Source organism: Neovison vison, chromosome 11 (assembly GCF_020171115.1).
Source record: "Neovison vison isolate M4711 chromosome 11, ASM_NN_V1, whole genome shotgun sequence".
NCBI lineage: Eukaryota > Metazoa > Chordata > Mammalia > Carnivora > Mustelidae > Neogale > Neogale vison.
The window spans coordinates 176105244-176131671 of NC_058101.1; the positions used below are offsets into that span (position 1 = coordinate 176105244).

Below are 26428 nucleotides of genomic sequence, written 5' to 3' on the forward strand. Positions count from 1 at the left end.
CAGTGGAAGTAGAATGGGGGAGGGGACACAATTTTATATAATGTCAAGAAAGACTTCTTTGGAAGATTACATTTGAGTAGACATCTAACTGAAATGAGGGAGGAAAGCTTTGGCTATATGAGAGAAGAACATATTAGGTAGACAGAAAGATAGATGATGATAATAAATAGATGATAGATAGGTAGATATCTAACCATTATACTTTATTGCTTTCCTGGAAAGATACATTTTTAATGGCATTTTAAATCATGCTTGTCTTCATCTCTGCTCAGGTATAAGTTTTTCATTAGCCATCTTGCAATTTATGTCATTATATATAGGGGCATTGTTTAGGTGGAATTCTATTAGCCTGAAGATTTACCTGAGGATTATTATTTCGTTGTAGGGGTTCCAGTGGTATAAAGATTTTTAGCAACTGTAGCATGTATGACTATAGATATTTTGTTTCAAAATTTGAGGCTAAATGTCTTCAGAACTTTTCAAATTTGCAACCATTATATCAAAATCAATCAGTATGTGGTAATGGGATGTTGGAACCTAATGAAGAATGTGACTGTGGCAGCCAAGAGGTAAGCAATAAAAATTGGAATTTAAGCAAAATTTCTGTGTTTCTAATAAGTAGTTGTCATGGTATATAAGAGATAATATATGCAATTATGTCTTTAATATAAAACTTAGATATGAAAATGAGTGTAAGATAGGGTGTATGAACTGCTTTTCCATCCCTTTTCAAATGAGAAAACAAATGACTCATGAAAACTTGGTTTGCATATACTGTTCCCAAGTATGCCAGCAGAGAGGTTTTGCATATAAGGTTAATCCTCAATTTATTTCCTGACTCATGTGACCCCCATCTGTTTTCTCTACAAACTTTTCCTGAATTTGTTTCAATTTCCCCATTTCTTTTTGTTACAAGAATGGTGAAAAATTATGATAGATTTTTCTTAATCATTAAGCATTCCTGCATTTCCATGTTTCAGGATGATCAAAACCTGTTCTGTTTCCTCACTTCTAAAAATAGATATACATTCTACCACAGTCCTATTAACAAAACACTCTCTGTACACTATTCTTAACAGATAATACCACATATTTAATCTAATATCATTATTATATAACATTTTGCAATTCCCCTCTATTTAAATAAAATAAGATTTAGTGATTAGTCCCCCAGCCATTACATGAATTTCTTAATCCACCTACAAAAAGAGCTGACCATTTGTTTATATAACATTAAATCTCTACAAGTTTTCTTAATCCCCACTATTCCCAAAAGTGTGTGTGTGTGTGTGTGTGTGTGTGTGTACATGTGTAGGTTTTCCATTTATCTCAGATCTTTCTTTCTTCTTTATTTTTATTTATTTTTTTAATCGCAAGAACTGCCTTAATAGAGAAATATAGAAGGGGTCAAAAGCTCAGAATAGTGGTCATGTTATAATTGAATATAAGAATACAAATCCAGCACCCAATTATTTGGATGGCTTACAGGATATTGCTTTCACTAAGGCAATGAAAAAAATCCACTACTAAGGAGGTAATAATGTTGAAAATCTCAGTGGTAGCTTTCTTTTATAGACAGCAGTTGGTGGCTGAAAGTGCCCTTATAGAACTGGACACCCAGTGTTGTTAGGAATCACTGAATACCAAATAGCAGAGGCCAAGAGACAGTGCTTAACAATAACAGCCAAAGTGGATGAAGTTAGCATAAAGGGAAGAAGAACATAGATGGCATCTACTGGTTTTGAACTGCATGGATTTATACTGATAGTTAAGAAGGATCTGGGTAGTTCATTACCATATTTCTTGGTGTAAAAGAAAAAGTGAACAGAGGATTGAGGCCAATTGCTACAAATCTCTTACTAATCTCTCGCTAGATTTTCAAACCCAAATCAGTCTTAGAGCTTGAGCTCCTTGCTCAGGTACAGGATGAAATCCTACAATGCTCCAGTAAGGACAGCAAGCTGCAATTTCCTCAGTCATTCCCCTCTCCCAACAGAGTGTCCTATAGTCTTTTACTGAAACAACTATCCACTGGGGAATGGAGAATACCCAGATCATTGTAGGATGATTCAATACAGAATCTTTGCTGGTATTCACATGAGAGGACCCAAAACATCATCATGAGTAGAGTGAGGGTATAGAGAAGCCAGGTGATACCTGGAGTCCTTGGAAAAAATTTAAATAAATAAATAAATAAATGAATAAACATAAAACAATCCAAAACCTAAAACAAAGCAAAACAAAACAAAACAAACAAACAAAAAAAGAAAATAAAAGAAAAAAGGAAAAGGCCATCTCACGGAAGGTTCAATGAACCCCAGGTTCTCACAGACTCTGCATCCAAGCATCCTGCAACCAAATGTAAGTTGTTTGAATAAATAGCTAGATAGCTAGAAATGCCCTTAATGACACTAATAAAAAAAGTCAGCAATAACAGTAACTAAGACATTACTGTTAGGGATATCAATATAGATTTTATGTACTATGATTTTTAAATGGTAAGAAGATATCATGAACAACATCATATTAATAATTTAACAACCTAGATTAAATGGACAAATTCCTCGAAAAAATACATTTGCAAAAACCAACATGATTAGATATCTAAAATGTGAATAGCATTATTAAGAAATAATGCTAAAGAAATGCTATCTGTATTTTCAGAACTTCTCATTAAGAAAAGCCCATACCACATGGCTCTGCTGGTGATTTTTTTAAATTAATAAAAGCACAGGATAGAGAATATAGTCAATGACACCATAATAGCATTGTATAGTGACAGATGGTAGCTACACTTGTGGTAAGCAGAGCATAATGTATAGAGAAACTGAGACACTCTGCTGTACATCTGAAACTAATGTAATGTTGTGTGTCAACTATATTCAATTTAAAAAAGAAATTATGCTGATTTTATACAATATTTTCTAAATTATAGAAGAAAGACAATATGTTCTAACTTTTTCTTTCCATGCAGAAATAAAAATTAAGTCTATACATCCATTTTACTAATTTGGGACAATTACCATCCCTAGCAAATTAAATACAAATGTGCACACACAAGCACAAACACATACTGTGATTAAAATGAGGTGGCATTGGCAAAAAAAAAAAAAAAAAACAAAAAAAACCCAGAAAATTTAAAATGAATATAGTCCATATCTTAATAATTGCTTGATTGCCAGTGCATAGACTAGCATCTGGTACTTACAAGGTACTTGTTGATTCAGTGAATGCATGGATAGTGTAATTATCTTTATAATTATGTATCATTTCTAGAATACCCATTAGTCATAACAGTACTTGGAGAGTTTATTTGAAAGTTTTTCTTAACAAGAACTAAGAAAGAATGTAAGGAATTTTTTATAGAAAAAGTTGATTTGGAATAAATCTTGCCTTAAACATCAAACATACTTTGAGGCTGTTTAATTGCATTCATGTTGTATTGGGCTATTGGCACAAGAAAAGAAAATTGATACCTAAATATCTTTATCTATAATATCTACACTTATCCATCATTGATTTAACTATCTAAATGTGTAAAAGTTATATAGATATATAACATTCATTTTCAGGATGGAAATATATAATGTCAGAATTGTTTATCTATAAATCCAGTGCATTCATTATGAGAAAGGGAGAAGCAGCCTCTGATGTGCAGGATCTGGCCTAATAATATCAGCTGGTCCTTCGTGTTGCTAGGAGCTGGCCTGCCATAGATGGGTTGTGGGGTTCTCCTGTTAAATAATTTCAGAAAAACTCAACATCTGTGATCATGATAGATGAAGAGAAAAAGCAAGGCCACTCTCAATGTCTGAATATAAGTAAAACTTGGGAATTATTCAAGTCACAGAAATGACCAAATATCCTCCTATCCTGGCTAATGTGAGAAATTCCTGCTCCTTTATCAATTTCAGCTTTAGCATTAGTATAGTCCCTCCTCTTCTAGATAATAAACATTATTAGAATACTTAGTCAGAGATATACCCCTTCTTTTCTGACAGCATCTAATCTGACAAAGCCCAGATTCCTTATATACCCCAAATTACCCAACACAAGCCCAAATTCTTTAATTGTACCCTTTCACTGAGGAGTACCACAGTTTCTCAGAATGTGCATTCTCCTTGGCTGACACTAGTAATAAATCCAATTTGTTGAACTACAGATGTGTTCCAGGTGGTCTTCGGCAGAATGACATGGACATCTGTATCTTCATAAATATCCCTAATTTTACAAAATGAAGTTCTATTTTATAAACCCACCTATACATGTGGAGTGTACATTTGTTCTTGTATAAACAAATATAATGACAAGTAATACATATTTGAACAAATATCCCACAAAATATAAACATACATTTCAGAAAAAATAAATCTGTAAGTTTTAAATAAAAACAAAGATACAATCAAGTATTGGTAATAGTCTTTGCATAATGGAGGTCTTGGTAAAGAGACATAAAACCCAATAATCATAAAGAAAGAACATTACAAATTTCACAAAATGACAGGCACCATTAACAAGATAAACAATAGACTTCAAAGAAATATTATAAACATACAGAAGAGAGAAAGGATAACTGGATATTATATAAAAGCTTTTCCCACTAGTTAGTGGGAAAAAGAAGGAAAAACAAAATACTCAAGTGGTCAAAAGTAATGATCATTTAATTCATAATGTTGTACAAAATGAAAATTCATGCTCACATTCACTAGTAATTAGAGAAATGATTTAAAAAATGAGACACAATTTCCCCACTAACTCATTGTAAGTTAAACACATTTTGTCATAATTAGTATTGAAATATATAGTTGGGAGAGGATCTTCATTTACTGTCCATGAAAGAGCGCACACACACACACACACACACACACACACTAATAAGGATATTGAAGCTATGGATAATCTGGGAAGTATAGAAAAAGCTTCAGCTTTTACTCTATATTTTCTGTATTATTTCTAGCATCTGAATATTTATAAATACATTCCTATTGACATTGATTTGATTGATTGACTGACTATTGATTTTTCATGTCTTTAGACATGAAAAAGCAGAAACAAATGGAAAATTAGAAATAAAGAAGAATCTTACCTTTATGTTAAAGGACAAGATCTTTGAAACCAGTTTTTTGAGTAAACAGAAAATGTTTGACTTTTTTAAAGTGTTAAGAATACAAAAATATTAAAAAATTATATAAATGCAATTTATTTACATGGAAACAATATTTAGTTTATTATTTAAATTATTACTCCATTTGAATAACAATTGACTGTCATTTAACTTGTAAAAATACATAGGGGCACCTGGATGGATTAGCCCCTTAAGTTCTGCTTTAAGCCCAGGTCATGATCCCAGAGTCCTGGGACCTAGCCCTGCAACACATTGGGCTACCCTGCTCAATAGGGAGCCTGCTTCTCCCTCTCCCTCTGCCTGCTGCTCCCCCAGCTTGTGCTTTCTCTCTTGCTCACTATTTCTCTGTCAAATAAATCTTCAAAACAAGAAATATTAAATGCAAGTTGGTACAGCCACTTTGGAGAATAGTGCGGAGATTCCTCAAGAAATTAAAAATAGAGCTTTCCTATGACCCTGCCATTGCACTACTGGGTTATTTACCCCAAAGATACAGATGTAGTGAAAACAAGGGCCATCTCTACCCCAATGTTTATAGCAGTAATGGCCACGGTCGCCAAACTATGGGAAGAACCAAGATGCCCTTCAACGGACGAATGGATAAGGAAGATGTGGTCCTTACACACGATGGAGTATTATGCCTCCATCAGAAAGGATGAATACCCAACTTTTGTAACAATATGGACGTGACTGGAAGAGATTATGCTGAGTGAAATAAGTCAAGCAGAGAGAGTCAATTACCATATGGTTTCACTTATTTGTGGAGCATAACAAATAACATGGAGGACATAGGGAGACTGAGAGGAGAAGGGAGTTGAGGGAAATTGGAGGGGGAGATGAACCATGAGATACTATGGACTCTGAAAAACAACCTGAGGGTTTTGAAGGGGCAGGAGGTGGGAGGTTGGGGGAGCCAGGTGGTGGGCATTATGGAGGGTGTGCATTACATGCAGCACTGGGTGTGGTGCAAAAACAATGAATTCTGTTACACTGAAAAGAAATTTTAAAAAAATAAATTATAAGCATTTTTTAAATAAAAAAGCAAGAAATGTTTAAAAATTAAAAATTAAAATTTATTAACATATTAACATATTTTTATATGTTATATTATTATATAACTATATATAATTATATAAGATATAAATATATGTTAATATTTATTAACATATTAACATATCTTTTTGTTAATTTCATTATAGTAAAACATAACACATAATTATTAAATCAAATGTATTTTATTTGTAACTATTGTCTAACTCTAACTTTATTTGCAAAATGAACTTGGAATAAATAAAACATGAAGAAGACAATTGGGGAAGATTTTCTCTTGGAAACTCACATGTTCCTTCCTCAAAGATATATTTCCATTTTGGTAATTTATGAATTAGTCACCAATGATTATAAGTAATAAATGTCACTGATAAACTACTATTTTGGATGTTATTTAGTTCTTATATGTTCTTTTGGACATTCTAGAAGTAATAAAATAATAAAGCTTCATTGAATATATTGTATAATTGAAAAGTTGAACACAAAAATGTATAAATAGAAGCTAAGATTAATACATAAGAGCTGTTAAATTGTTGAACTACAATAATATTTCTTATGAAATTTTAGGAATGTCAGTTTAAGAAGTGCTGTGATTTTAATACATGTAAACTGAAAGGCTCAGCAAGATGTGGTTCTGGACCATGCTGTACATCAAACTGTGAGGTAAGTTTCCAGTGTTTACAAAACGGAAATTAAACTGTGATCATTGAAGTATATATTAATTAAATTATTACGGAGTTGATAAAATACATATAGAATAATGAAGAGTCCATAAACAACCACAAGTAAAAAGGAAAACTACCACGAATTAAAGAATGCATCACAGATAGGTACTGATTATTCTTTTGTGTTAAAACTACAGTTTACTGCCTTCTAAATTACCAAATAAAGAAAGGGTAAACATAGACATTACTATGTCAAGACATTATCAATTATACAGGAAATTGTGAAGTCAAATAAATAGTAAATGACCATGGAAAAATTGTAACACAAATAGACAAATTGTGTAGCAGAGAAAATGAATAGCATACAGAATATGTAAGGAACTCTCAGATACTGATAAATAAAAGACAAATCACACACACAGGCAAAGGTGATGCTCAGGCAATTTATAACAATGAAAGTAAAATTGTTCAATATGTGTACTTCATGTGCAATAGTTAAGGTAAACACAAATAAAAATAATACAGTATATAAAGTAGTCATCCAAATGGTAATCTTAAGAACAACAGTGTTAGATATTAAACAAAGAAAAGGGATAAAGATCATTTTTGGAGAGTGTTTGTGGAATTTTGAATTGCTACAATCCTTTTGGTGAGCAATATTTGAATATCTCTGAGCAGAGTATAGATTACCAGTCAGTTTCTCTTATGTACATATGTTAGAAATATGCACATGTATGGAAAGTTCAAAAAAGAATATTAATTGCAGAATTGTTCACAGTAGCAAATAAACAATATTTATTAGTATTTGAACAGTTACATAAATTATTGCATATTATAAAAGAATTAGTAACTGCAGGCTAAATATGGGTATACTAATATGATATTATTTTTAAGACATATGTTTGGGTGAGAACTCAAATTCCATAAAGCAAAATATTTTATAATTCTAATTCTGATATATTATATACACATAAATATTCCACATGTTCTTTTTGTTCAAATATTCCACAATATTCTTTTTGTTCAATTTTTCAATTAAGGTATAACTTACTAAACTATAACTTTATTATAGTAAAATTCTTTCAGTAAATAATTCTGAGCGTTTTAACAAACTTTCAGTCTTATAAATAGCACGACAATTAAGGGACAGTTGATTTTATCACCACTCCCAAAAAGTCACCATGTACCTCCTTGTATTCAACCCATTTCAACACCCACTGACCCTGGAAACTACAGATCTGTTTTCTGCATCTGCAATTTTCCTTTTGCTGAAATATAAATGGAATCATATGTGTAAACATTGTAATTAGGCATGTTAGCATAATGCATTTGAAGTTCATTTATGTTGCGGTGCTTGTTAGTGGCTCATTCCCTTTATGTTTGTTTAGTTTGTTTTCAAAAAAAGTATTCATTATTTAAAAATTATACAAACTGTCTCTTTATTATTCACAAATTATGAAAATTTGTAAACAATTTGTCTCAACCCTTCAAAAAAGCGTACTCTTTCTTTACAGTCTTTAGTGGCAGTGCATTTTGATGATATGGAAACTAACTCACAAACATTCCAAATAACTTGGTTAGAATGTACAAAGATATAGCAGAAGATAGAATTCCTACAATGATTTAAAAAATACAAGTTTAAATTGAAGTTATAGAGACAGTGAGGATTACAGAATAAATGGTAAACAGACACCTCTGTATAATTTTGCAAAGCAAAATTATAAGTTTTGTATGTTTTCACTTTGTTTCAGCCTTTCCAAAACACTTTTAACCACAAAAGTTGAGGGCACTTTGATGGTTCAGTCAGTTAAGCATCTGCCTTGGGCTCAAATCATGATCCCAGGGTCCTGGGCTTGAACCCTGCAATCAGGCTTCCTGCTCAGCAAGGAGTCTGCTTCTCCCTCTGCCCAGCTCCCCAACTTGTTCTCACTCATTCCGCTCTCTCTCTATCTCAAATAAATAAATAAATAGTCTTTAAAAAAAATGCAAAAGCTTAAAATTTTCCAGTTACCTAAAACTTCAAAAATCTATTGTACTCTAGGAAAACTCTAAAAAGCAGCAACATTCAAACAGTGGTTAACTCACAAATGTGTGTGCAACATCCACAACTAACCTCACTATTACTCAAGCATGTCAGAGTACAAGCCAAGGCAGAGCCAGTAGCAGCATCTCTGAGAGTAAAGAGAAAAGGGCATGAGGACTAGTGTGCGGCCCAGGGCATTAGGGTGCTTGCTTGTGGAAAAAAGGATAAAAACTAAAATGACTTTCTTTACAGAATCCGAGGTCCTAATTAAAAGCAGCTCCTTTAAACACCTAGGACACTCTCGTTTCTAGAAATGCAAAATATCTTGTTACTATTTTTGCTTTATATATATATTTTTTATCTTTTAGAGAAGTTAAATAAAGGAAAAATGAACTTAATAACTAAAAATAATTATTCCATCTTTTATTCTTAATTTCCTTTTGTATTTTAGATTTCTGTTTAGTATCATATTCTTTGTGCCTGACGACCTCCCTTATGATTTCTTGTTATTTAGATCTGCTAAAAAAGAATTTTCTCAGTTATTACTTGTTTAAGAAAGTATTTCTCATTAATTTTTGAAATATAGATTTTGAGGGTATAGGATTTTAGGTTGAAATACTTTTTTAAAAAAAATTTCATCACTTTAAGATACCACTTCATTCATTTGTTACTCACCTTTGTCTCAGTCTATTAAGCATTAATTCAATTAAACAGAACTGTGGAGTGTGTGTGTTGGGGAAAGGAGATAAACTTCCCTATGAAAGGTAATAGATAAAGTACTTCACAGGCCCTATAAATTTGACAATAACTGAGCTATGCAAGGAGGCCTTTCTACTTCCAGAAAATAATCTATATAATGATGTTGATAGCTATTATATACATTGTTTACTATGTGTTGTTCTAGCACTTTTTACTTTAACTCAGTTTTTTCTCAAATTTTTATTTAAATTCTAGTTAGTTAACATACAGTGCAATATTGATTTCAAGAGTAGTGTTGGTTCCTCACTCACATACAATGCCCAGTGCTCATCATAGCAAATGCCTATTTAATTTATTTTTTTTTAATAACAAATGCCCTTCTTAATACCCATCACCCATCTAGCACATTTCTCCACCCACATACCTCCATCAACCCTTAGTTTGTTCTCTATTATTAAAAGTATCTTATGGTTTATTCCCCCCTCTTTTTTTCCCTTCTGATATGTTCATGTTTTATTTCTTAAATTCTACATATGAGTGAAATTATATAGTATTTGTCTTTCTCTGACTTATTTCCCTTAGTATAATACATTCTAGCTCCACCCATGTCATTGTAAATGACGAGATTTCATTCTTTTTGATGGTTGAGTAATATTCTGTTGTATATAGGAACCACATCTTCTTTATCCATTCATTAGTTGATGGAAATATAGTTTGGCTATTGTTAATAATGCTGCTATAAATATTGAGAGGCTTGTACCCCCTCATATCTGTGAATCTTTGGGTAAATATCTCTAGCAGTACAATTGTGGGATCATAGGGTAGTTCTATTTTTAACTTTTTGAGGAAACTCCATACTGTTTTCCAGAGTAGCTGCACCAGTTTTCATTCCTAACAGTGCAAGAGAATTCCCCTTTCCCCACATCCTCACCAAAACCTGTTGTTCCTCAATTGTTAATTTTAGCCATTCTGACAGGTGTGAGGTGATAGCTCATTCTGGTTTTGATTTGTACTTCCCTGATGATGAGTGATGTTGAGCATCTTTTCATGTGTCTCTTAGCCATCTGGATGTCTTTGAAAAAAAAAACAGCCTATTCATGTCTTCTGCTCATTTCTTAACTAGATTATTTGGTGGAACATGCCTCAACAGCATAAAGGCCATGTACAAAAAACCTACAGCTAATATCATCCTCAATGGGGAAAAACTGAGAGCTTTTTCTCTATAGTAAGGAGTAAGACAGGGATGTCCATTGTCACCATTACTATTTAATACAGTACTGGAAATCTTAGCCTCAGCAATCAGACAACAAAAACAAATAAAAGCCATCTTAATAGACAAAGAAGAAGTACAGCTTTCAATATCTGCAGATGATATAATACTCTGTATAGAAAACCAAAAGACTCCATCAAAATTATTGTTAAAACTAATACCTGAATTCAGCAGAGTCACAAGATATAAAATAAATGTACAGAAATTTGTTGCATTTCTATGCACCAATAATGAAGCAGCAAAAAGAAAAAATCAAGGGCTCATCCCATTTATAATTGCACTGAAAATCAAAAGATGTCTAGGAATAAACCTAACCAGATAGGTGGAAGATCCGCATCCTGAAATCTATAGAACACTGATGAAAGAAATTGAAGAGGACACAAAACAAATGGAAAGACATTCCATATGCATTGATTGGAAGAACAAACATTGTTAAAATGTCTATACTATCCAGAGCAGTCTATACATTTAACACTATCCCTATCAAAATACCAACAGTATTTTTTCACAGAGCCACATCAAGCAATCCTAAAATTTGTATGGATCCACAAAGACCCCAAACACCTAAAGCAATCCTGAGAAAGAAAAGCAAAGCTGTAAGCATCATGATTCCAGACTTCAAGCTACACTACAGAGCTGTAGTCATCAAGACAGTTTGATACTGGTACAAACATATATTGATCAATGGAACAGAAGAGAAAAACCAAAAATGGACCCACAACTATATGGTCACTAATCTTTACAAAGCAGGAATTTACAAGAATTTACAAGAATATCCAATGGAAAAAAGTTTCTTCAACACGTGATGTTGAGAAAACTGAACAGTAACATGTGATAGAATGAAACTGGACCACTTTCTTATACCATACACAAATATAAATTCAAAATGGATGAAAGACTTAAATGTGAGACAGGAAACCATCAAAATCCTAGACGAGAACACAGGCAGAAAGCTCTTCGACCTCAACCATAGTAAATTCTTACGAGACATGTTGCGAAAGGCAAGGGAAACAAAAGTAAAAATGAATTATTGAGACTTCATCAAGATAAAAAGCTTTGGCATAGCAAAGGAAACAACAAAACTAAAAGGCAGCCTACTGAATGGGGAATATATTTGCAAATGACATACCTGATAAGGTGGTATCCAAAATTTATAACAAACATATTAAACTCCACACCCAAAAAAACAAATAATCCAGTTTAACTCAGTTTAATACTAACAAAAACTCTCTGAGAGTATGTTTATCATCCTGAGTTTACAAACTAGAAACAACTGCAAAAGAGAGATTATGTATCTCACCACACAAATAAGCTAGTGAAAATCCAAACAAGATATTGAAATGAGGCAGTTTGGTTCTTGGTCACTTCAAGAACAAAAAAGTATGGGCATTTTTCCTTCAGTTTTGCGGAACGGGTATGTGTTACCTCTTTAGGCTCCTTCTAAATGCAGGTTGAGTTAGATGGCCTCCCAATGCAGAACATAGAAGAGTTGTAAACTCTCTGTCACAAAGAATCCTTTTATATCTGAGACACTTTCCTTCAGGCTTCATAATGAATAATGGATCTGACATTTCTTTCAGAGAACTCACAACCTTGGGAATTTTAGGATTCCCCCAAATATCAATAATTAGGTATATTTTATTTGATAAATCTCTTCACTAAGTAAGGAAGAATAGTCATCCACAAGAACGTGATTTTCTTTTTCTGCTTCCTCCTAGATAGCAGTAGCAGGCATTCCATGTAGAAAGAGCGTTGATCAAGAATGTGATTTTACAGAATATTGCAATGGAACATCCAGTAATTGCGTCCCTGACACTTATGCATCAGATGGCATGTTGTGCAGTTTGGGAACTGCATATTGTTATAAAGGACGATGCCAAACTACTGATAACCAATGTGCCCAGGTACTTGGAGAAGGTATTGTTCTTTCTTATGTATTTATATTACCTTAAATTTGGATTCCTCTATATGATGAAATACATATCATACCACTCTGAAGTAGAACTTGGATCTCAAGCTCAATAATGAACAAATTTGAATTAAGGAAGATTTTTTAGAGGACAGTAATATAGTATAGTATTGTATAGTATCTCCAGGATAATATTGTACATCTCTCTTTTCATGGTTTGACTTTTGATTTTTGGACTTAGCAACCTGCGCAAAAATCCATTTTTACCACTCATAATTACTTAGAGATTGGAACAGCAAGTTAGTAGATTCTAGAATTTTACTTAAATTTTTTTACTTCATATCTTCATCATCTAACTTTAATGGCATAAAACAAGAAGTTCAGAGTGAATTTCATTCAAGGATAATCATATCTCTTGACTGAGGAACAGTTAGGAGAACAGTATCCATAAGCCACTGACCCAAATTCATTTTTATATTTTCTTTTTAAATGGTTTTTCCAAATAATTCAAATAAGAGTTGCGCATCTATACTTCCTTTTTAGGCAGTAAGTATTCATAATACCCCAATATGATTTTAGAAGAATTAAATGAAATTTGAATGGACAAAAATTACTCATTGCAATGTATTCAGATAAATCATTTACTAACTGAGTAAAAGTAGTGCAAGCACCACTTTTTAGTTATTTGCCCTGCAATAATAAGGTCTATAGTTTATACCAAAGGGCATGGAATGCAACTTATACTGTTTTCCTAATTATCTGAAACTTATCCTTAGTAACAAGTTTCAAATTAGGTGACTTAACCAACATTTAACCAGAGATACAGAGCTATAATCTCCTAAATCAGAGCAATGGTATTTTCTGTAGGCTGTATTTCAGGATTCCACTTTTTATTTGGTTATGTCTTTGCTGTTTTTCTTTTTCAGTGCTTATTTGCATTCAAAAATATTATTTGTCATTGCCACAGTATCTTTATATCAAGATTTAATACATCATTTAAAAATAAAATTAAATAATGGGGCATCTGGGTGTCTCAGTGGGTTAAGCCGCTGCCTTCAGCTCAGGTCATGATCCCAGCATTCTGCAATGGAGCCCCGCATTGAGCTTTCTGCTCAGCAGGGAGCCTGCTTCCCCTCTTTCTGCCTGCCTCTCTGCCTACTTGTGATCTCTGTCAAATAAATAAATAAAATCTTTTTAAAAAATTAAATAATACTCCCTATACCATCCATTAAGGATTATCCAGGCCATACTCTTCTTTTTTATTAAATAAATCTTTAATCCAGAATTGAACTATTTGTCATTTGACATCTTTTTGAGTTCTAATTAAAATGAGGATGGTTAAGTATGACTTAACCATTATTATGTATTTCCTCTTCTAAGTTATGATCCGTTGTCCCACAAAAACTTACCCAACTGGGTCAAAACTTGATCTTTTGATGTAGTTCATACATTCACCCCCCCCTTTCTTCATTTATTTGGCTCCTACCTGAAAGAGGCACTTTTTTATTGTTCTTATGTTACCAAAAATTATAGGACAAAAGGCTGTTCTTAAGGCAAGAGCACACAGAACTGATAGTATTCAACAAGTTGAATATTGTCACATGGTTATTTTACTCATGGAGTTTATGATCAAGAGACAAAGATAGTAAAAACATAAATACAAAAGAAATATTAAAACTTTAATTGTGCTAAGTGCAGTTAAAGGAAAGAAAATAAAATGCTGGGAAAATTGTGTAGTGGACAAGGGAAATACCAATACCATCTGTTGTCATTATCAATTCTAGCTGTTAGCTCACTTCTCCAGAATTTGTCTTAACTATAGACACCTCACCCGAAAGTACATCTTTCCCAGGACAGCACAAATCCAATAATTAACTGAGGTGGGATATAAAGGCCTGAACATTGTAGTCTAATCAGGCATAAATCAGGCACAATTTGCACTCTGGCAAACAGCGTAGGATTGGTCAAGTCTTTGTTGGGCTTGCATTTCTGTTTGACTTCGTATCTTTTCTATCCTGCTTTCTTCCTCTCACTTCCAGATGCTCTAATCACTAATAAATAGCTTTCATGTTATACTTCATCTAGACGCAAGCTTCTGGAAGCTCTAACCATTAACAAACGATCCTTAGAGTGGTATGAAAAAATATTCTATAAGATCATTTTCTTTTCTTTTCCTTCTTCTAAAGATTTTATTTTATTTATTTGAAACAAATCACAAGTAGGCAGAGAGGCAGGCAGAGAGAGAGGGGGAGGGGGAGGCAGGCTCCCTGCTGAGCAGAGAACCCAATGCTGAGCTCAATCCCAGGACCCTGGGATCATTACCTGAGCCGAAGGCAGAGGCTTTCACCCACTGAGCCACCCAGGCACCCCTATAAGATCATTTTCAAAACGAAGTTACTTACTTCCAAGCTGTGAATAAGCATGCCATAACTGGTGAAAGTTGATAATACCCTCACTGAGTGAACTAAGAAGTTAAAGATAACCCATTAGCTGGTATAACTGAAATGTGTGGGGGAAATTGTAACTATAAGGATAGGGGTATTAGATGGTTATTACTAAACAACACTGAAATCTAAGAAAAGATAACAAAAAGGTGTTCGTTTGAAATCAAAGTGTATGTTGAATGAGCCCCACTGTTAACTCATAGAAAGGTTTTAATTTTTCAAAATAGAAGGTTAGAGCAAGTTAAAAACTTAATTATCAAGTTGAAGGAATCTCAGAGAAGTTTAAATTCTCAGTCAAGTCTGCTTTACCTTGATTAAGATTCTGGCTGGAAAAAGAACAAGAACCACAATTGGGATGTGAACAGATGAAAACATGTTCCCTGCAATTTTAGCCTCCAGACTTCTCTGAAACCACTCTATTTATAAAATGACACAACACTGATCCCTTACACCACCACCTTTGCCCAATTAAGAATGGTAGAAGCATGTTCCCATTGTTTGAAAAAATGTGGAAGCCTATCACTCATAACACAAATTTTATCTCCATTAGGATCTCTCTCCTACCTGTCCTGGACACTAAAGCTGAAAATTAAGTTAAGGCACAGAAAATAGAGACAGGATTTGCTGGAACTTATAAGGGAGTAAAGGAAATATACCTCAATGGATCTGTAGGTCCTAGCCAGCATTTACTGCTAGAATCAAGAGACTTTACGTGGAATTGGATTCTGAGAGTGTTTGATATAAGATTAGATAGGGGAACATAAGATCAGATAAGAAAGTTCATTGTTTTTGGAGCACTCTCTTAGAATAATAGGAATTAACATCCTGGCTAGGATCCTAGAAGATGGTTAAAAAATTTCTATTAGAAGTGTTTCCAGAGGCAGGGTAGAAAATGGGACGGCTCACTCTAAGTGAAATTTAAATGATGAAATTGTCATGAAATAATGGAGGAAAGAAAGAAAAGTCTCGGGGAAATGGATATAATGTATATGCTATAAATACAAGGCCAAATAGTCCCAACAGGAAGGCCCAATGTCACAGGGAATGTGGTGCTCACAGGTGTATCAAAATCACTTTAAGTCTTCATTATGGCCTTCTCTGTAGGCCAGTGGTGGCAGGAGGAGATGGTAATATAGAAGTAGGCTCACTAATAGCAATGGGCATGATTGATAAGGTCTTAAAAATATCAAGGCCAGAGAGCAGTGCTTGGCTTCCAGAAACCAGATGGATAAAATTATTGTAATAAGCAGTAGCAGACAAGGACACCTATGCTACAGACAAAATTATTGTAATAAGCCATAGCAGATAGGGACACCTAGACTACAGACAATCAGGAAAATAGATAATAGAATATTACTCAGTTTGTACCATCAAAGGAAATTTAAAAAATGGATGACTAGGGGACTCGGTAGAGTTCCATTAATAAATGCCATAATTTCATGTTCAAATTCTGAATATAAGCCACTTTTCACAACCAAAACTCATTGACATAAGAGAGGGTTAGAGAGTTCCAGAAGGGAAACCACACAACACCTTGGCAAACATACATGTTAATAATTTCTCTAGCACATCCTCGAATGATTCTCAGTCACTTAATTAGGTATCTATCTGTTCATGTGGGAAATGAAGTAGCCAAGCACTTTGGAAACTAGTGGACAAAGAATGTATGAATTAACATGAATTAACCAGAAACCCAGTGCCATCATTTTGTCTTTGTTAGAGTGGGGACCCATAGGGGCTAGGTAATAGAGTCTTTGATAACTTTCAATGTACAGTGGGTCCACTAGGTCCACGAATCTATTTGCTAATTATTTTTCAGTCCTAGAGGATATCATCAGGTTTGACATGTTAATAGTTTTTGCAATCCTATCATTATATCCTTAGCCTAGTTGGCATGGTCATGGAGAAAGCTTGTGTAAATGTCTCTTTCCAGTAATTAGTGCTATTTGTTTTAAAGCATCTTTGAGCTCATAAACCTGAGATCAAGACCTGACCTGAAACCATAGTCAGATGCCCAACTGACTGAGATAACCAGGTGCCCCCAAATTAATGCCACTTTTTTTTAAAAGATCTAGAAAATACAGAGATGGTTCTGTGTATCTACATTTAATTACAGAAACCAGATGGCATCAGAAGATAATAAGAATCTATTGCAAATGCAGACAAGTAGTAGGCTAACTAATTATATCCACTATGCCAGATATGGTGTCTATGCTATAGCAGAATAATATGGCCTCAGATATGTGCTAGGAGTATAACCACTGATTTGGAAAATATATTCTTTTCTTTTCCTATTTGAAAAAAAATAATTAGAAATGGTTTGCTTTCGGGACACCTGGGTGGCTCAGTTGGTTGGTCCCCTGCCTTCGGCTCAGGTCATGATCCCAGGATCCTGGGATCGAGTCCCGCATTGGGCTCCTTGCTTGGCGGGGATCCTGCTTCTCTCTCCACCTATGCCTGCCACTCTGCCTGCTTGTACATGCGCGCGCTCTCTCTCTCTCTGACAAATAAATAAATAAATAAAATCTTTAAAAAAAAAAAAAGAAATGGTTTGCTTTCATGTGGAATGGATAATAGCATTAATGTTGAGTTTTGTTGCAGGGTTAGTTTTACTCTCCTGCCCTCAATCATAATGCAATTGTAGACATATGTAATATCACATTGTCTACTCCATCAATGATTTTGTTCTAATCCAGCTAAATAAGCAAAGCCTCCTAGAATACTAGAATATTAGAACATTAAATAAAACACATGTAAATAAAAACACCGGAGACAGATTTTCAAAATGTTTAGAAATTTGTCATCAGTAAAATTTTTAAGAGTCCAGTGATCAGAGGTATGATCTGACATCCCCTGCAAAGTATAAGCAAACTCTATGTATCTTGCATCTTATTGAACTAAGAAGTACAATAGCTGGTAGTTCTCTTTGGGATCTAGAGTCAGTATATTCCACATGGGAAAGTACTGCTTAGTTTCATCTACTAGATGACATAAAATGTTGCTAATGTTGAGTGAGGTGAAGAGCAGAAAAGGGTTCTGCAGCATGTCCAAGCTGCAATGCAAGCAGCCATGCATTCTGAATTATAAAAACACAGTGGCCCCAATAATATCAGAAGTGTAGGTTGTGAGAGAGAAAAAAAAAATTCTGTGTGGGGTTTATACCAAGTTTCTTTGGGAGAATGACAGGGCAGTTCACTAGGCTTCTGGAGCAAGATTGTGCCATCTTAACTGGAGAACCATACCACTTTAACAAAACAATTCTGGTCATACTAGTGACCCCTGTAGAGATAAAGCATTTCAGACACCAAATAACCATGCATTCAGAACTGTACAGCCTAAACTCAGTTAAGTCAGACATACTAAGTTAAATGGTCAGATAGATAGAATCATTCATTCACCTGGATTCAAGCACAGGCAAAAAGAGAGAGCAAAAGGAAATCTAAATAAGCAGGAAATCTAAAACAGTACACATTTCTCCTCTTTGCATCTCCTTCCACTCACACCTGTGGATACATGGGATTTCATCATGACCAAATTACGCAAGAAGAACAAACCAAGGCTTATTTTATACATATGATGGGTCAGTCACTGGTTATAAGTCGGCTGGGGGGAGCAGTAGCCATACTGCAAACTCATTTTGGAGGATGCCTTGAAAGATTCTGACCATTTAGTTATCCTTTTCATGTAGAAGGAGAAACAGACAGAGGTAGATTATAGATAAACTCATGAACAATGACAAAGGGCCTAGTTTCTTGGTGGGGAGCCTGGATATGAAAAGACTAGAAGATTAGAGGCAAGAGTTTTGGGATAGAAATATGTGCGTAGAACATGGAAATGTAAAATAATATGAAGACCTTTGTATTAATCTAACAGATCAACACCCATTAACATGCACCACCACTGAAGAGACACAGAACAATCAAATAAGCATAATAATTTGGCTAGTTTACACCAGCCAGCAACCATCATTATCCACACCAATGCCAGTAGAATGGACACCTTTCTAGGCTTTCTCAATTTTTTTTTTTTATTACTGCCTCTGAAGTAACTGATACTATCCTGAGTTTAGTTTATCTTTTTCTTGAATACTTTTGCCTTCTGTTCAAATACAGCCAAAAGTAACAGACAGATTCTGTTTCCCTACTTCTTTGCCTAACACAACATGTTTATTAAGGCTATTATCACCCTTTCAATCATTGAGAAGAGAGCTTCTCCAAGTGTTTCACCCTCACATAGCATAAATTACTCTACCTTATCCAATGATAATAATTTTCTTATCACCTACTATAAGGCTTCAATTGTCAATGCCACATCTTTTGCAGGAAAATTCCACTTTTATGTACCAATTCATGTATTTAATGAAATGGAAACAATCCTAAAATATCTCAGATTTCCATATCCAGTACAACTATTCTGCTACTCCATATTACTTTGACAATTATACCTAGACAGACAAATGAACCTATACTTAAAAGATTGCTTATTCCCCATCAGAAAAAAAAGGAGAATGTAACATTTTTGTTCTATTCACAAGTCCCACAATACTTTCTGCCCATAAGTGAGATATTCAATTCTCTCATTTCATTGAGAAGGTCAAATCACAAGGTCAAGTCTAATATTCATTGGATGAGGCAGTGTGCATTCTCACAGAGGCAGCAAATTATTTTTAACAATAATTTAATTTTACTACAATAGATATAATTATTTTCTGTTTTTTGTTAGATAATTATTTCTTTCTACTTGAATTAACAGTATACACACAGGAAAAAAAGAATGGCTTTTTTCTTTATATTTTATTTATGAACTAAGTTTGTTTTTTATGAACAAAAAATTTAATTTGGATTAAGAATAATAATTTGATAGACATCTTTACATTTTTAGGTGCTCAAGGTGCTCCATTGGCCTGTTTCAAAGAAATTAATTCCCACATTGACAAATCTGGAAACTGTGGTTTTAAAAATTCACAACCATTACCTTGTGATCAGAAGTATGTATATAGAAATTAATTTTTATTGAGTCATAAAAATTATAGCTTTCTTGTCAATAGACACTAAAGAGTAATGGACAGTAAACTGTATATCAGGAGAAAATTTTTCAAGTAACATTATATATATTGTTCTTCAATATAATTCAGTTTTCTTTTTTGCTGTTTTTTTTCCCAGATATAGTCTAATAATAAGACTAACCCCCCCAAAAAGGGGGGGGGAGCTGATGCTTATCTTATTACCAGAGGTAGGAAGTGGGCCAAAAACCAGAAATTTATACACTATCTTGAGATTTAAAACTGAGGTTTTTTTTTTTAATTTAGGTAATAATCCTAAGGCTTTGATTTTTAAAACATAAAATTATTGAGAGGAGTAAGTTTCCTTCTTTTGTTTTTGTAGTTTGTTTCCAAAATACTAATATGTAAAGTGTGGCAGTACCTACGAGGACTTAATTGGGAGTACTAGAATATTTTTAAGGGATTTATGAACTCCAATAAAGGACAGCTTAATCCATAACAAATACTTCCTGAATTTCATAAAAGTATTGAAAACAAAAGAATCAAAAATAATAATAACGACAGAGAGGAAGTTGACCAAGATGGCAATATAGGAGGTTTTGGAATTTTACTCCTACCACAGAAACACTGCATGTTCATGTACACAGGGAACAATTACTTCTGAAAGAAATCCAGAAAATATCTGAGACTTCTGTGCACTGAGCAAATGAGGAAATACACTGAAACGGGCAGATATATACTCTCTTCCTAAACCCCACAACTGGCCCAGCACCAAGCAGTTGGAAGGGAACTCCCAACTGCAGCTTCTTCCTGAGGAGCAAAGGATTTGGACTCCGCCTTTAGTGTCCCAATATGTACAACACCTCCATGTCTTAAAAAGGAAAGAAAAAGAGTGAAGATTGCTTAAGGAACTCAAGGAACACCACTAAACAGAGAATTATACACACTACAGGAGTAACAGAATGGAAAGAGAGCAAGAAAAGGACAGAAAGGTTATTCAAAGCAATAATGGGTGAAAATTTCCCTAACCTGGGGGAAAGAAACAGATATTCTGATCCAGGAAACCCAGGGGAAGCAAAAAGATGAATCAAAAATCCCCACAGCAAGATATGTTAAAATTAAACTGTCAAAGATTAAAAACAAAAGAATCTTAAAAGCATCAAGAGAAAAGTATCTTGATAGGTACAAGAGAATATGAAAAAATTTTAAGTACGTTTTCAGCAGAAATCTGCATGCCAGAAGAGAGTGAGATATTAGATTTTCCAGTCAAGCAAAAGCTGAAGTTCATCACAAGACCAGCCTTACAAGAAATGACAAACGTGGTTCTTTAAGCCAAAATGAAAGGATACTAATTAGAAAAAGAAAACATACGAAAGAACAAAACCCACAAGAAATAGCAAATAAATAGTTTAAATCAGAATATCCTAATGTAATATAGTGGGGGGTAAATCACTCACACTCTAGTTTAAGATAAAAGAACAAAAACATAAAAATAACTATAACTACCATAAGTTGTTAATTTATAAATACTGTAAAAAAAAAACACATTGTGAGCACAAAAATACAAATGTATAGGAGGAGTGTAAGAATGTAGAGCTTTTATATGTGTTCAGTTTTTATCAACTAAGATTGATTGTTACAAATATAAGTTGTTTTATGTAAACTCCCTGACAAACAGAAAGCAAAAACTTAAAGTAGATACACATAAGATAAAAAAGAATTGTATGGAGTCAAAGCATAAAACTACAGAAAATAAAATCATAGAGGGAGACAATAAAAGAGGAGTAAAGGAACAAAGGAATTATAAAACAACCAAAAAACAATTTACAAAACTGCAGTAGTAAGTCCCTATCTATCAGAAATATAAATAGACTATGTTCTTCAATCAAAATACATAAAGTGACTAAATGAATAATCAAACAAGAGCCAACAGGGGTGGCTGGTGGCTCAATTGGTTAAGCACCTGCATTTAGCTCAGGTCATGATCCCAGGCTCTCTCCTCAACAAGGAGTCCACTTCTCCCTCTGCGCCTCCCCCTGCTTTTGTTCTCTTTTCCTCTCAAATAAATAAATAAATAAAAATTAAAAAATAAATTTTAAAAAGACTTAGCAATATGTTGTTTTCAAGGAACTTCAGCTTTACAACACACAGAATGAAAGTGAAATTGGAAAAAGGTAATCCATGCAAAATGTGAATAAAAACAAAATAAATCAAACAAAACAAACAAACAACAACAATGAAAAGCCAAAAGAAAAAGCACAGATAGCTATACTTATATCAGACAAAATGACTTTAAGCCAAATACTATATAATAAGAGACAAAAACGTCATTATATATGGGATCAATTCATCAAGGCAACGTACCAGTAAGTATTTTTGTACCAAACGTAGGAGCACCAAAGTATATAAAGCAAATATTGATAGATTGAATGGAGAAACATAGAACAATACAATAATGGTTGGGACCTTCAATACTCCACTTTCAACAATGGATAGATAGATCATCCAGATGGAAAGTCAGTAAGGAAACAGCAGCCTTAAACTACCTATTGGACCCAATGGACTTAACAGACATTTATAGAACATTCCATCCAGCAGCTAAGTACATTCTTCTTAAGTGCACAGAGGCTTTCTTCAGGAGAGCATATGTTAGACCACAAAAAAAGTCAATAAATGTAAGAAGATGGAAACAATATCAAGCATCTATTCCAACCATAATAGTATGAAACTAGAAATTAATTCGCAGAATAAAACTGGAAAATTCACAAGTTTGTGTGGAACAAACAGCATGGTACTAAACAACCAGTGAGTCATAAAAGAAATAAGAAGAGAAGTAAAAAAATAAAAAAATAAAAAAAAACCTTGAAAAAATGGAAATGGATACACAACATACCAGATGTTTGATGTAGCAAAGCAGTTGTAAGAAGGGAGTTTATTGTGATAAATATCCACATTAAATAGAAGAAAGGTACAAAATACCTCAAATTCTAGAAAGAAGAATAACCTATGCATAACTTGAGTAGAAGAAAGAAAATAGCATAGAGTGGAAAGAAATGAGACTAAAAAATCAATAGAAAAGATCAATGAGGTCTTTCATCCATTTAGAGTTTATCTTTGTGTATGGTGTAAGAGAATGCTCCAGTTTTATTCTTCTATATATAGCTGTCCAATTTCCCCAGCACCATTTATTGAAGAGACTATCTTTTTTTCCACTGGATATTTTTTCCTACTTTGTCGAAGATTAGTTGACCAGAGTTGAGGGTCCATATCTGGGCTCTCTATTCTATTCCATTGGTCTATGTGTCTGTTTTTGTGCCAGTACCATGCTTTGTATGATTACAGCTTTGTAATACAGTATGAAATCAGGCAATGTGATGTGCCCAGCTTTGTTTTTCTTTTTCAACATTTCCTTAGTGATTTGGGGTCTCTTCTGGTTTTGTACAAATTTTAGGATTGTTTGTTCCAGCATTTTGAAGAATGGTATTGGTATTTTGATTAGGATGGTGTTGAAAGTATAGATACCTCTGGGCAACATATTCATTTTAATGACATCTATTCTTCCGATCCATGACCATCGAATGTTTTCCCATCTTTTTGTGTTTTCTTCAATTTCTCTTTTTTAAAAAGATTTTATTTATTCATTTGACAGACAGAGATCACAAGTAGGCAGAGAGGCAGGTAGAGAGAGAGAGGAAGGGATTCAGGCTCCCTGCTGAGCAGAGAGCCCCGAAGTGGGGCTCGATCCCAGGACACTGAGATCATGACCTGAGCCGAAGGCAGGGGCTTTAACCTACTGAGCCACCCAGGCACCTCTCTTCAATTTCTTTTATGAGTATTTTGTAGTTCCTAGTGTATAGATCCTTTACCTCTTTGGTTAGATTTATTCCTATATTTTGGATTTGGGTTCTATTGTAAATGGAATTGATTCTCTAATTTCTCTTTCTACAGGTTCATTGTTAGTGTATAAGAAAGCAACTGATTTTTGTATCCTGCCACATTACTGAATTGCTGTATGAGTTCTAGTAGTTTGGGGATGGAGTTTTTGGGTTTTCCATATAAAATGTCATGTCATCTGTGAATAGAGAGAGTTTGAATTCTTTGCCAATTTGAATACCTTTTATTTCCTTTTGTTGTCTTATTGCTGTTGCTAGGACTTCTAGTACTATGTTGAACAACAGTAGTGAGAGTGGACATCCTTGTCGTGTTCCTGATCTCCAAGGGAAGGCTGTCAGCTTTTCCCCATTGAGGATGATGTTTGCTGTGTGTTTTTCAGATCGATTTTATGAAGTTGAGGAATGTTCCCTCTATCCCTATACTCTGAAGTGTTTTAATCAGGAACAGATGCTGTATCTTGTCAAATGCTTTTTCTGCATCAATTGAGAGGACCATATGGTTCTTCTCTCTTCTCTTAATGATTTGTTCTATCACATTGATTTGCAAATGTTGAACCACCCTTGCATCCCATGGATAAATCCCACCTGGTCATGGTGTATAATCTTTTTAATGTACTGTTAGATCTTGCTGAGAATCTTGCATCCATATTCATCAGGAATATTGGTCTGAAATCCTCCTTTTTGGTGGGGTCTTTGCCTGGTTTGGGGATCAAGGTAATGCTTGCCTCATAGAAGGAAGTTTTTTTTTTTGTTTCTATTTTATGAAACAGTTTCAGGAATATGGGTATTATTTCTTCTTTAGATTTTTGGTAGAATTCCCCAGGGAATCCATTAGACCCTGGACTCTTGTTTTTTTGGGAGGTTTTTGATCACTGCTCCAATCTCATTATTAGATGTTCATCTATCCAGGTTGCCAATTTCTTCCTGATTCAGTTTTGGAAGCTTATAGGTTTCCAGGAATGCATCCATTTCTTTTAGGTTGCTTAACTTTTTGGCATATAGCTGTCGATAATAATTTCTGATGATTGTTTCTATTTCCTTGGTGTTATTCATGATCTCTCCCCTTTCATTCATAATTTTATTAGTTTGGATCTTTCTCTCTCTCTCTTTTTGTATAAGTCTCTCTCTTTCTCTCTCTTTTTGTGTAAGTATGGCCATTCTTTCAATGTACCAACTTCTTATTTTATTAATGCATTCTACTGTATTTCTGGTTTCTAATTCATTGATCTCTGCTCTAATCTTATTTCCCTTCTTACACATGCATTAGGTTTGATTTGTTGTTGATTCTCACAGAATGGAAGAAGATATTTGCAAATGACTCTATAGACAAAGGGCCGATATCCAAGATCTATAAAGAACTTCTCCAGCTCAACACCTAAAAACAGATAATCATGTCAAAAAATGGGCAGAAGACTTGAGCAGACACTTCTCCAAAGAAGACATACAAATGACTCACAGACACATGAAATACTGTTTATCATCATTAGCCAGCAGGGAAATTCAAATAAAAACCACATTGAGATACCACCTTACACCAATTAGAATGGGAAAACTACACAAGGCAAGAAACAACACATGTTGGAGAAGTTGTGGAGAGAGGAGAATCCTCTTACACTGTTGGTAGGGATGCAAATTGTTGCAACCACTTTGAAAAACAGTGTGGAGATTACTCCAAAAATTAAAAACAGAGCTACCCTATGACCCAGCAATTACACTACTGGGTATTTATCCCAAAGGTATAGATGTAGTAAAAAGAATTGTCATATGCACCCTAACCTCCATAGCAGCAATGTCCACAATACAAAAAATGTGGAAAGAGCCAAGATGCCCTTCAGCAGAAAAATGATTAAAGAAGATGTGGTCCATATACACAAAGTAATATTACTCAGCATTCAGAAAGGATGAATACCCAACTTTTGCATCAACATAGATGGGAATGGAGAAGATTATGCTAAGTGAAGTAAGTCAAACAGAGAAAGTCAATTATCATATAGTTTCACTTGTGGAACATAAGGAATAGCATGGAAAATTAGGAGAAGAAAAAAATGAGGGGGGAGAAATCTATGATTTCTTAAAATAAAAGTTCTGCTTAAGTGAGAAATGAACCATGAGATAATATAGACTCTGGGAAACAAATAGAGGGTTTTAGAAGGGAAGGGGGTGACAGGATGGTAAGCCTGGTGATAGGTATTAAGGAGGGCACAGAGTCCATGGAGTACTGGATGTTATATGCAAACAATGAATCATGGAACACTGCATCAAAAATTAATGATACACTATATGGTGCTAACAACACAATAAAAAATGACCATGATTGAAGTATTAAAAACAGGGGAAAAAAGAAAAGA

The 26428-nt window shown here is 34.1% G+C and overlaps 1 protein-coding gene across 1 annotated transcript in view; it reads left to right on the forward strand.

Moving 5' to 3' along the window:
• The window catches only part of ADAM18 (ADAM metallopeptidase domain 18), a 199631-nt gene that overhangs the window by 77837 nt on the left and 95366 nt on the right, over positions 1-26428 (forward strand). Inside the window, exons 10-13 of the mRNA XM_044226000.1 lie at positions 386-569; positions 6743-6838; positions 12551-12749; positions 20067-20172. Coding sequence (XP_044081935.1) covers positions 386-569; positions 6743-6838; positions 12551-12749; positions 20067-20172 — 585 coding nt within the window. The remainder of the gene's footprint in view (positions 1-385; positions 570-6742; positions 6839-12550; positions 12750-20066; positions 20173-26428) is intronic.